This window comes from Phyllopteryx taeniolatus, chromosome 19 (assembly GCF_024500385.1).
Source record: "Phyllopteryx taeniolatus isolate TA_2022b chromosome 19, UOR_Ptae_1.2, whole genome shotgun sequence".
Lineage (NCBI taxonomy): Eukaryota > Metazoa > Chordata > Actinopteri > Syngnathiformes > Syngnathidae > Phyllopteryx > Phyllopteryx taeniolatus.
Window position 1 is genome coordinate 16,153,710 of NC_084520.1, and position 11,920 is coordinate 16,165,629.

An 11,920-nucleotide genomic window follows, 5' to 3' on the forward strand; every position below is an offset into this window, starting at 1 on the left:
AGGTACCTATTGGCGGGGGGAAAAAACTTGTTGGGGTATCTGCACTTTACTTGTGTATCTATTTTTGCTGACGACATTTAACTCCCTACATTATAAAAAATGAAATCTGTACTTACTTTCTCTTACTTGATCAAAATTGACTTTTTTTTCAAGCTCCACGGATAACAATATAACGTAAAAAAGACCAAAATAGAGAGCGGCAAAGTTAATCCTGGTTGAGATATTTATTGACTGAGCTCTTGGGGATTTATAAGGCAATAAAGAAAAAAATAAAATTAATATTTAAAAAAAAAAAAAAAAAACACGGAGGAACGATGACAGCAACAAATTCGGACACCCAAGATACTCCCCTCATTGTTTTGGTATTCTAAAAGTCGAGCCAATGCTAGTTATAGGCTACCTTTCGCCACCTTTTTCATATAGCAACAAATAGACACGATTTTGGCAGCCCCTGAAAATTAGTTAGTAAGATTATAACACAACTAACACTCGAACACAGATAAGAAACATTGTAAACTACTGTTAGGCTTGCAACAAAACACCGCACGTAACTTCCGAACATACAAAAGTGAATAAATGTCCGCCAAAATAGCTGCCAAAGGTAGTGGCGTTGAAGACTTGACCAAGTGCGACCCCTGCTGGTCACCTGGACGCGTCGCCGCAGTTGATCACGCTGCTTCCGGGATTTGACGTCTCGCAACAGCACGGCGTGTTCACCGACACTTGGGACAGGGAAATAAGATTAATATCCTGGTAACGAGATATGACGGAAGAAGTGTGCCAGGTTGACTGACATGTGAGAAAATACAAATTATAGTATCACAGAAACAAGAAAGAAAAATTACTCAACTTTATGTCCATGTCCTGTTGGGATGCCATGTTCGCAGATACCTGGAAATTTAGAGCACCATATGTGATCATGAATAGGAAGTGCTACCATGGAGCAAATTACAAAAGTCACTGAGATTTTGATGTCGGTAGTAGTGATGCGAAGGCCTCCGGCAGATTGGCACCTTCATGGACACTTTGTAACTCATAGCTTCGGAACTGAAAACATTCTAATGAGTCCTAGAATTTCCCGACGAGTAGTGAAGGCAACGAGCTGGAAACAACTCAACTGCTCGACGTCTTTGGGAGGAGAGCCTTACCATAAGCCACCGAAAGGTGGCGCTCATCTCCATTCAGTCGTGTGACTATTTATTTTCGATGTTATGTTTTCCAGAAAAACAAGTAATAAACCAATCCTATAATTATATAATACAATATAACATCATTAGTTTCATCCAGCTCAAGACTGCAGTACACTTTTTAGGCGATATTTTATTCTGCTGTGTTTTGGCGCAATCCTGTTACACACACGCACACACCTGGGAGACATATTTCAAAAATATTGCTGGCTAAATCCTTAACAGCAAAATGAAGTTACAATTTACTTGACTACTAACTTTGCAACGACTCTATTGACGGTAATAACGGGGTGGCAAATCAATGCTAATGTTAGCAGTTTTGCTCAAGCGTACACGCTAGCTGCTATGCTAGCTGCTCAACAACAGACTAAAAAGAAAGAAGTTTGTGTGTCTATGGATGTGTCGTCGTGTGTCTGTGTATGTCTACGTTTGTGTGTGCATCTTTGTGTATGTATTTGTGTCTTTGTGTGTGTGCATGTATAGTTGTGTCTGTTTGTATGTGTGCGTGTAATGTCTGTTTTTATGTCGGTCTGTGTGTGCGTGTGTGTGTGTGTATTTGTGTTTCTTTGTGTCCATGTGTGAGTCTGTGTGTATGTGTGTGTCTACGTGTGCGTTTCTGTGTTTGTCTAAGTGTCGTACAGCATATATTAATAGTGGGAAAGAAATGCATAATATGACTCCTTTAAAAACAACAACCACCACCAAATGAAACATTTAAGATCAATAATGACAGATTTGTCAACAAGCCACAAGCACTCAACGAAAAGTAGCCACAATACGTGAAATATTTTTATTCATATAAAATAGCAAAACATTTGATTTCAAGTACACAAGGACACAGTGTATAGCACTGGAAGTGAACATTAAATTAAAAGAGGACTTAAGACGGGGAAGGAAGCTTTTGAGTGATTGTCTACAGCAGTGGACACAGGCGATATGATTTAAAAAAAAAATGAAATATGGATTCTCGCAGGGGAACATGTCAATGCAAAAATAAAACAAGCTGCATAGAATCTGTGTGCGAGGGTCCAGGGAGAGTTATTGCTGACCTTCCGCCGCAGGTTGGGACCACCACAATCTAGTCTGAATGTTTTTCCAATATTATTGATAGGCATCAAATCAATAAAGAGTCACACCTCCAGGTCCGAGTCACTGTCCGTCACCGAGAGGAGAGTTTGGCCGTCGACTCGGTCCGCGTGGTTGACGTCCGGACTGCACGCTCCTCCGCCCAGGGGATGCTGGATGTCCTCGGAACACAACCGGTGGTGCAGCAACCTGCGAGGGGAGAAAAAAGTATTTTTGGGGGGGATGAAATGAAAAGTCGCATGATTGTGAAGTTGTTAAAATGGGGAAAACGTGTAATTACTCGATCGTTATTTTCGTGATTGTATATATCGTGGAGAATAATGATTTTTATATGGGGAAAATATTTTTTTTTTATTTTAAATAATATTTTACAAAAATAGTGAAAATAAGAATATATGTCCAAATGAAAATATCTTCTCCTATAAAACTAATTGCATGGAAAAAAATATGATTCTTAAATGGCAGAAAATAAAAGATTTTTTTAATCAGTTAAAATATATTTGAGCAGGCTGGAAGTATGTTTTTCTCTTTTTAGTTGAACAAATGTCAAATGGTAAAGAATGTTAGGGAGTGTTGATAAATTAAACAAAAAGTTGAATGGTCCAAAAAAAATCTGTTATCGATTGTTATTTTCACTGTAGACTTGTTTAAACACAATATAATGAGGAAAATAATGAAGAACTCGATTAAAATGAAGCTGGACTGAAATTTTAGCAGATTAAGAATATTTGAATGCAGTAGATTAATTTAAAAGGTCACAATACCGTACTGTAAAAAAAAAAAAAAAAAAAAAACAACATTAGTAATAACTTAAGAAAATGAGAAAGATTCTAATTCTAAAATGTTGCATGTGCCACAATCAAACAAGTTTGAACGGGACAAACTAAGATATTTTCATTCAGTCGATTTCCTTCTCACACTTGAACTAACTTGAGGGGGACGCAATATAGATACAAAATGCTTTTACAAATAAGGGGGGGGGGGGTCATTGTGCCATAATGAAATTTCAGTGGGCGAAAAGCTCAAGTTATTTTCATTGAAGAGAAAGACCAAGCTAGTGTATAGAAAAGTCATATCGGTGATAAGTGTTGAATTTGCTCTTTGCGCAGTTGTGAGTTGGAATGGCTGCGCGCTTCGGGATCACGCAGCGGTCCAAATTGCGGGCAAAAGTTCGTCAGACGCAAGTTCAATCGCAGTTTGAAGAAAGCGGAAACCGAACGGTCGCCGTCTGACCTGTTTTTGGCGGCCGCCGCTCGGTCGCGCTGCCTCCGGTTCTTGAACCAGTTCCCCACCTGGGTCGGCGTGAGCCCGGTGGCGTGCGCCAGCTCCCGCTTCTTGCCGGGGTTCGGGTAGGGATCCCGCAGGTACCACTCGCGCAGCAGGCCGCGCGTGCGCTCCTTGAAGCAGTGCGTCTTCTGCTCGCCGTCCCAGATGGTGCTGGGCAGGGGGAACTTCTTGCGGACCCGGTACTTGTCCACGGGGCCCAGCGGCCGGCCGCGCAGCTTCTCCGCCTCGCGGTAGTGCGCCTCCAGCCACATGGCCTGCAGCTTGCCGTGGGAGGCGCGCGTGAAGCGGTGCGTCTCCACGATGCGGTAGAGCTCGCGGAAGCTGCCGCTGTGGTAGGCCACCACGGCGCGGGCGCGTCGCACCGACTCGTGCTCCCAGACGGAGTCGCGGGCGCCGGAGGCCGCCGGGAGGGACCACAGGAAGCGGGCCAGGCGCTCCACGTCGCCCGTCTCCTCCAGCGTCTCGCACACGCCGGCGATCTGCGACGCCGAGAAGCACAGGCCCGGCGCGGGCGCGGGCGCGGCCGGGCGCTCGCCGTCCGCCTGCGGACGCAGGAGGAGGCGAGAAGCCGAGAGCAAGTCGAGAGGCGACCTGAACACCATGTGGAAGGGACGCGGCCGGGCGGTGTGGGGCCGCGCGGCTCCGAGGGGCCCGCTTTGAGAGGAGGGGGCGGGACCCCCGCTCGCGGTCCTGATAGGACGGACGCGCGGAGACGGTCGCCCTGGCAACGGTGGCCGCAAACTACTTTCGCATTTCCCGTCAAAGTAAATTCACGTTTGAGAACATACGTTTTGCAGTATTTGCCAGGAAAAAAAAAAAAATTGCAATTCTATAAAGAAGGGAGAGGGAAAAAAAAAGTCACAACAGCACATGAAAGTGGTCGTTTTATGAAAATAAATTTGCAATGTTTACGAGGGGGAAAAAAGCTGCAATCTTTCCACAAAGTCATCATTTGACAAAAACGCCTTCATTTTGCTCAAAAGTTGTCATCCTATGAAAAAAACATGCACCTTTGCCAAAAATAGTCAGCGGTCGTTTCATGAAAATCAATTCGCAACGTTTTAAGAAAGTCAAGTCGCAAAAAAAGGAGCAATGTGGAAAAAGTCCAAATGTGGAAAAAAATCAATTCACAATGTAAGATATTCGACATTTTAAGAAAATTCTCAACGTTACCATTAAAACAATGTGCAACGTTATGACCAAAAAGTTGCAAATCTTTCATAATTTTACCTAAAAGTTGGCATTTTGCAAGACGGTGCCATGAGGAAGTCGTCGTTTGAAGAAATACGTTTGCAATGTTTACGAGGAAAAAGGTTGTAATCTTTCCACAAAGTCATCATTTCACGAAAAAGGCTTCATTTTGCTCAAAAGTTGTCATTCTATGAAAAAAAGATGCAAATTTGCAAAAAAACAAAAAAAAAGTCACAACAGCACAAGAAAGTGGTCGTTTTACGAAAAGAAATTTGCAATGTTACGCGAAAAAGTTGGACTGTTTCGACATAATCCTTTGACGGGGGGGAACGACAAAGGTGCGACAAAAACAAAGCCACAATGTTGTAAGAAAGTCATCATTTGAATGAAAATAAGTTAAAGTTACAACAAACTAAGTACTTTTAAGAAAGTCAAGTTGCAATGTTGGAAAAAAGTAGCGAGTTTAAAAAAAGCCACAATGTAAGATAATTTCACGAAAATTCAGTTAGCATAAAATTTTTTTTTTTTAAAAATCGCAATTGTTACGACCAAAAAGTTTTGAATGTTTCGACGGTCAAAATGTTACGTAAAAGGCGTCATTTTTGCGAGACGATGCAATTTCACGAAGAAAGCAGTAAATGTACGAAAAAGGTCACAAACTACGAGGATGTCGTCATTTTATGAAAATATATAATGATATACTTTATAGTCAGATATAGATCGCGAGGTAGACAAGTAGAGCTCGGATCTGCCGCCACGCTAATCACTTTTGTCTGTTCCCTAATATTGCTAAAATGGCGAGCTAAGCCGCGCTTTTCCGTCAACGCTTGCGGATTAAAGCGCGCATGCTAGCACGAGTCGAACGCCAGAGCATTATTCAATCAACGTGAACACATGTTGGCGGGCCGGCGCCATATGCGTCGGAGTGTGCCACTTTTTTGGGTCGAGTGAGGGGATAGAAGGGCAGTTGACGCGAAAGAATCGATCAATCTCAAACTAAAAGTGGCTTTTGGGGGGGGGGGGGGATGACAAAAATGTCGTCACATAGTTTGCAACATTTCTCATACATCAGCTCTCCCTTTAACGGTGTCGTGCAGATGTGCCGGGCGTGAAAAAAGGGGGTCACTGGGCGATTTAAAGGGGGTTAAGTCCAATTAGCCACAATGAGAGATTGGGCATTGGGGGCATTGGGGGGGCTTCGGGGATGGCGAGCCGTGTGCCACTTTTCCCTCGCATGATGTTTGCCAAAGTAATCCATTCGTCTTGTACTCAAATCAGCTTTATGATGTCATTATCACCATAATAATAACAGTAATAAGAGCTCACGTGTCAATCGTTTACGCTGACGACAATGCAGGCATTAGCTTAGCTGTTCAACTTTACTTTGCTTGAAGAGGCACACTCGTAAAAAATAATAATAAACTACAAGAGGTACACTTTTACAAAAGTTGCATTTTTAAAGTCAATATGTGGAAAGAGACGTTATTTTCTAAACATAAAGACACAATATTACGAGAGACAAAGTTGGAATGTTTCGACAGCTTGTATAATCAATTGTAAAGTTATGTGATTGTACACAGAATTTTATGATAATAAAATCGGCATTTTTTCAAGAAAAAAAAAAAGTTGGAATATTTTAAAAAGTTGTGGCGAATCGTCACTATTTTATTTTATATTTTAAGTCATAATTTTACGGGGGAAAAAAATGTAACAAATATATAAAACTGCAACGTTACAAGACAATACACAATTTCCTGAAAGCAGTCATAATGAGAATAACAATGTTTGGAGAATAAAGTTTGAGAATTCTAAGAATTCACTTGCAATTTTATGAAAATAAAGTCCAATGTGATCAGATTATTATTATTTTTTTTTATGATTTAGGGATAACCCTAAGCCTATAACAAGCTAACCAAAATATCAGAAACTGCTCTCCATCTTGACGCCGTCAATCAAAATCAGAGCAAAGGCACAATCATGTTGAGCCCAACTCTTACTAATACGCCATCACCAAGAAAACAGGAAGTTACTGCGACACACTGCGAATGTTTACGGCGACGGATGTTTTTCTTCTCGTGTTGGCCGTCATTAGATGCGACCTCATATTGTGTCCGCTGAGTGGATTGACGCTGAATGGGAGCCATTTAAAAGCACGCAGGAAATCTCCTTGGCCTCCACTTGAGATGTTGGCGTGGACACACACACACACACACACACTCATGGCCCATTGAGCATTTTCATTATCAAGAGTGCCTGAATATATTTTTTTCATTTTGCCATTTTTTTTTTCATAAAATCGGTTTATTGAAATGTTGAACAATTACATTTCAATACCTACATTTTTTTTTTACCTTTCACAGGTAAAAATATATATTTTTAAAATTCTGCTAAATAATTGGTTGTTTCGTTGTAGCTAACATTATAAAAAGTAACATTTCAAAATATATAAAAAAATAAAACATTCAAATAAAATTCTAAGCTTACCTAATTTACACAAACACAATAAAAAAATGACATCCAAAAATGGATACGTGTAATTTACAAAAAGGTATAAATATTTAAAAATGATAACTATTTTATGACTCTAAACTATATTACATACACATGAACTTTTTTAAAATCTCATCTACAAATGACCTGACCCATTTTTCCTTTTTTAAAAACTCGAGCACAAAAGTTTGCCCACCCGTGCACTTTCCACAAACACACAAACGCAAGCTGTATCCATATTGTGGAGGGTCGGCAATGGCGACCATCGAGTGGCTTGTGCGTCGATCGTTTCCTTTCAGAGGCGGGACAATTAAGCGTAAAGCTGGATGACACTTTCCGAGTGTTTATCCCCCCTTCTGCCACAAACAATGACCCCAGCCCTTAATTAACCCCTCCGCTGACCTCCGACAACTTAACACCGACCTCTTAAACCCCACCCCGCCGCCACCAAACTTTAACCCTACCTGATGGAAGGCGGAGAGGGAGGGGGTCACCCATAGACCCCCGCTCCGCGTCTTCGTTAAGCCACTAATCACTTCCTGCCTCTTGGTAAGACTTTTGTAGGAAGCACACTCACCAGCTGAGTTTGTGGCCCAATGGTGATTGGGGGCAGGGGTCACCTTTTCTACACATTGTCTTGACCTAACAAGACGTCGGGAGGTGTTAGCTTAGCATAGCATAGCATAAAGACAAGAAGTAAAACAAAACAAAAAATCGGGACTTAATTATTCAATCAAAACGTATTGCAGAATAGGTTGAATGAACCGAAATAAAGAAATTTAAAAAAAAGACCAAATGTGAGGAAATATTGCTTTTTGTGTTAGACTGCAATGACGGTCTTACTTTTTTTTTTTTTTTCTCAAACGTTCATTGCTGATTATGCAAGAGTATTATTTTATTATTAATAAAAAGCATGTCATTCCAAATTCTGGGGGGTTATTTAATAAAAAGGATTTATTTGAACTTCTATTTTAAAATATTTTTTTCTGTACTTCTTTTTGTTTGAATTGTTTGTTTTTTTACTTTGTTTTTCTCATTAATTGATTGATTGTATTTAGTTGGCCAGTAGGCCAACTGTACATCATCAAAGGGTATTCTATTATTTTATTATATTATGTTTTTTTTTTTATTATCACAACTTTATGACAGCGGTCATAAGTCAAGGACAAATCCATTACTTTTTGGTGCACGTCCTGGAAAATTATTTCTTAAACCTAGCAGGAAAAGGCGTGCGTGGTCTGCAGGTGACCTTCGCACGCTTCAAGATGAGGACAGGTAGGTCGAGTGCTACCTGAGCCGCCAATCTCGCCGTTTGATCTGGAGACACGAATATTTACGCGCCTGTCACAGATGTGCGCAAACAACACGGCGACAGATGGGTGGCGGGCACAAACATGCAAACACAAAACACCTTCCTGCTAAATGGACAAACAAGATCATCGCATAATTTGACTAATAAATTGTCGGATTAAGGCGGTTGTTGGGGCCGTCGCGTTCATTGTGTCGCGATCACGTGTGCAATGTTTTGACATAATAGCGATGGCGAACGTGACCGAACGAGCCGTGAAAACACAAACGGCTGGAGCGCAAACAATGTCTGCCGCACGCAAGCTTGCCATTAGCATGATTAGCCTCACAAAGCTACATAATTGTTCTGAGAAAATAGTTGGCCAAAATGGCTTCGAATAAAGACCACATAAAAATTTACACTAAGTAGAATTGTTTTAATATTCTTATTTAATCAACATCCAAGATTGAAAAAGAAAAAGAAAAAAAGTATTTGTTATTACTACATCTTACAAACATACAGTAATGACATCATGTAAAGAATTAAACAGTGTGTGCATGATTGATTCATTGTGGCTCCTTCTGGTGGGTGCGACTTGGCCACCATGGGAAAGTACAATAGTTGACAGAGGCATACGAAGAAGTTTCACAACTGTTGTAAGCCGCAGTAATATTCGTTTTTCGTATTGCTATCGTGTCTGTCTATGTGTGTTGATGCACCGTTTGTGTTCAAATATGCATCTTTCAAAGCATTGTAACACGACCACATATGTTATTCGCAAGCCCGTCTATGGCATTTCTCATGACGCGCTCGCATCACGCTAGCGGAGATTCCTTAGGCCAAGTTGTGTGGTTGCTGTAAATGCACGTGGAATTCTTTGCTTTGTTAGGTTCGAGACTGAACTTCATGTGCCAAAGTGCCCCTCGCTGTGACGAAAGATGATTTGAGTTGACGGCCACCATACACGGCTTGTATCTCAAATCGTTGCTCGCATGTCAAAGCAACATAAATAAATCAGCCCGACGACAGCTTGGATCTCGAACACCTCGTTAGTCAGGTCACTCGTATCGCAAGGGGTCACTCTATATCTTTCTTAAAATCATTATTACATTCAATAGCCTTCAAAAAAATATATACATTCTCCTTGATAGTTTAAAATAAACATAAAGGGTATATTTGACTTCTTAAAATTATTTCAGCGATATAACATTTCGAATAACCAACAGGGGCGGCTGCTCAATTGTGACAAAATAAGATTTTTTTAATTTACAACCTCTGCAAACATTTCATGTCTCTGTCAGGACTTTTAAATATTACGCAATACAACAATATATTAGTATAGTTATAATATATTACTCGCTATTGTGGTATGATTTGTTTTTTTTCGTGGCAGGATGTCAGAATATATTATTGTGATAACAAATGCACCTAATTCAGGAGCTGAATCACAACTGTGCCTTTTCAAAGATTAAACAAAACCCAAAAGATTGACACGGTCAGATATTAAACAAATATTCAGCAACAATGAGGCATTTCTAATATTTTGCCAATCATCTCTTAGCCACAGGAGAAGGTCAAAATATGATATTTGATTTAAACATAAGTCCTCTTTTGCGGGTTTTAAGCACACACAAAAACTACGTGCGTGAAAGGAGATGGTGAAAGCTAAATTAAAAACGGAACAAGTGGTGGGGTCATATTGTGTGGGTGGGGGATGGGGGGGTCTTTTCAGAACAGGTCTTGTCTGGTGTGGTCGGGGGGGGTAATCCCCCTCTAATCCGCCGCATGTTAACCTATCTGAGCAGCAAGAGCCAGATTATCCCGATAACAATGGCCGGCCGCTCATCTTCTAAATTACTCCACTCAAAATCATATGCTTCACGCAGAAATGAGCGTGCACATTCGGGCGAGTGGAGGGAGGGACACACACACACACACACACAATTTAAGAACCATATACGGAAATTGGACTTATAATTTTGCATCATTTCCATAAGATTAAAAAAATCAAAAGAGCAAGGATTAAGATTGCAAATGGCGTCAATCAAAACAAGGAGTAATTTTTGGGGGACACAATTGAAAATGTTTTGGGGTGTAGGGGGTAACCCACTTGCTAACATGCCAATGTGAGGCATTTTTAAGATATATTTTGGCAGTGGCAGTGAAAAAGAAATTTCATATTAACAGATGACCGTACAAAAGTGACACATTTTTCTGTAAATGTAAAATGGATTATTTTACTAATATTAGAACTGCGTCATTTATAATAAATCAAGTAAGAATTTGATGAGCTCAATTTTAAACATGAATTCCATTTTAAATAACCAATGTTAGAAACACCACAGCTAAACTAAGGCAAAAAGTCAGGCACATAGCTATCAAATATTTAAGTATTCTACCGATCCCACCGATTAATCGTACAAAAATATATATTGGAGTAATCAACCCAATAACGCACGAGGTGCAGGTATTATTTTTGTCCACTTGGGGTCACGTCACGGTTTACTGACTGAAGTATCTGTGACTTTTGAGTGTGTATGCCTTTAAGAAGCAGGCCCGGTGAGTGACATGGGCGTCAGCGAATACAGTTGGCTGGCTGTTAGCATCTGCGTGCTAAATGAATCGGCGTGAGTGAAGCTCCTGATCGGAAGCGCACGGGCGGTTGTGTCTAAACTTGTCTTTTGAGTTTTGGCTCACAATGTTGACCATCTTTCGAGCGATGGCTATTAGCGTTGTGCTAATTGGTTAGCACGGTAAACGTGCATTTTGCAATGTTTTGTTTGATTTTCTTATGACAAACAAATGAAAAGCAAGGAGATGAATGACCCGGACTAGGATGCACATATGCTATTTTCTAACAGGTCAACGTTGTTGTTTCATCATGGGGCTTTAAGTGGATTGTGGGCACACGCGTGCCAAACAATCATCCAAATTGAATGTAAACCCCCTCTCAAAAACTGCCATTGCTATTATTACTAATACAGTATATTTAGATTGCTCATTCACATTTTAACAAATCGCATAATCCCGCTGAGGATTGAGAAAACCCTAAAGACGCAATGTGATTATGATTAAATGACAGTGTCATTAGCATGCTACCCCCCGATTTGTGGAGTAAGACAGGGAGGGCTCTACCATTTTTGATTCTTGGGAGGGGAAAACAGCAATGGCTGGATCTGACTGTTCGTTAACAGGACTCGACCATTTGCATTCTGGGTCGGGGGAAACTATCCCACCGTGTTTCACGATACTTCCTGATTCATGGGGAATGTGAAAAAGTCTTCTAAATTTGACACACCACAGGACAGTGTCACCAACCTTGACACATTTGAATAATTAAAAACATAAGGGAGTATACCAAATGTGGGAAATTTTAACAAAATGAGGGGAG

General features: G+C 40.7%; 1 protein-coding gene across 2 annotated transcripts; it reads right to left on the reverse strand.

Moving 5' to 3' along the window:
* Positions 1 to 2,135: 2,135 nt before the first annotated feature.
* On the reverse strand, positions 2,136 to 6,276 carry six3b (SIX homeobox 3b). 2 transcript variants are annotated; one of them, XM_061755598.1, is made up of 2 exons: positions 3,566 to 6,276; positions 2,136 to 2,462 (listed from the first exon to the last, which is right to left on the reverse strand). In XM_061755598.1, the coding sequence occupies exons 1-2, from the start codon at positions 4,160 to 4,162 to the stop codon at positions 2,337 to 2,339; spliced, it is 723 nt and encodes a 240-aa protein (XP_061611582.1). In that variant the 5' UTR covers positions 4,163 to 6,276; the 3' UTR covers positions 2,136 to 2,336. The 2 variants fall into 2 exon arrangements, with proteins under 2 accessions (XP_061611582.1, XP_061611581.1); XM_061755597.1 differs by having other exon boundaries at positions 3,507 to 5,752.
* Positions 6,277 to 11,920: the final 5,644 nt, after the last annotated feature.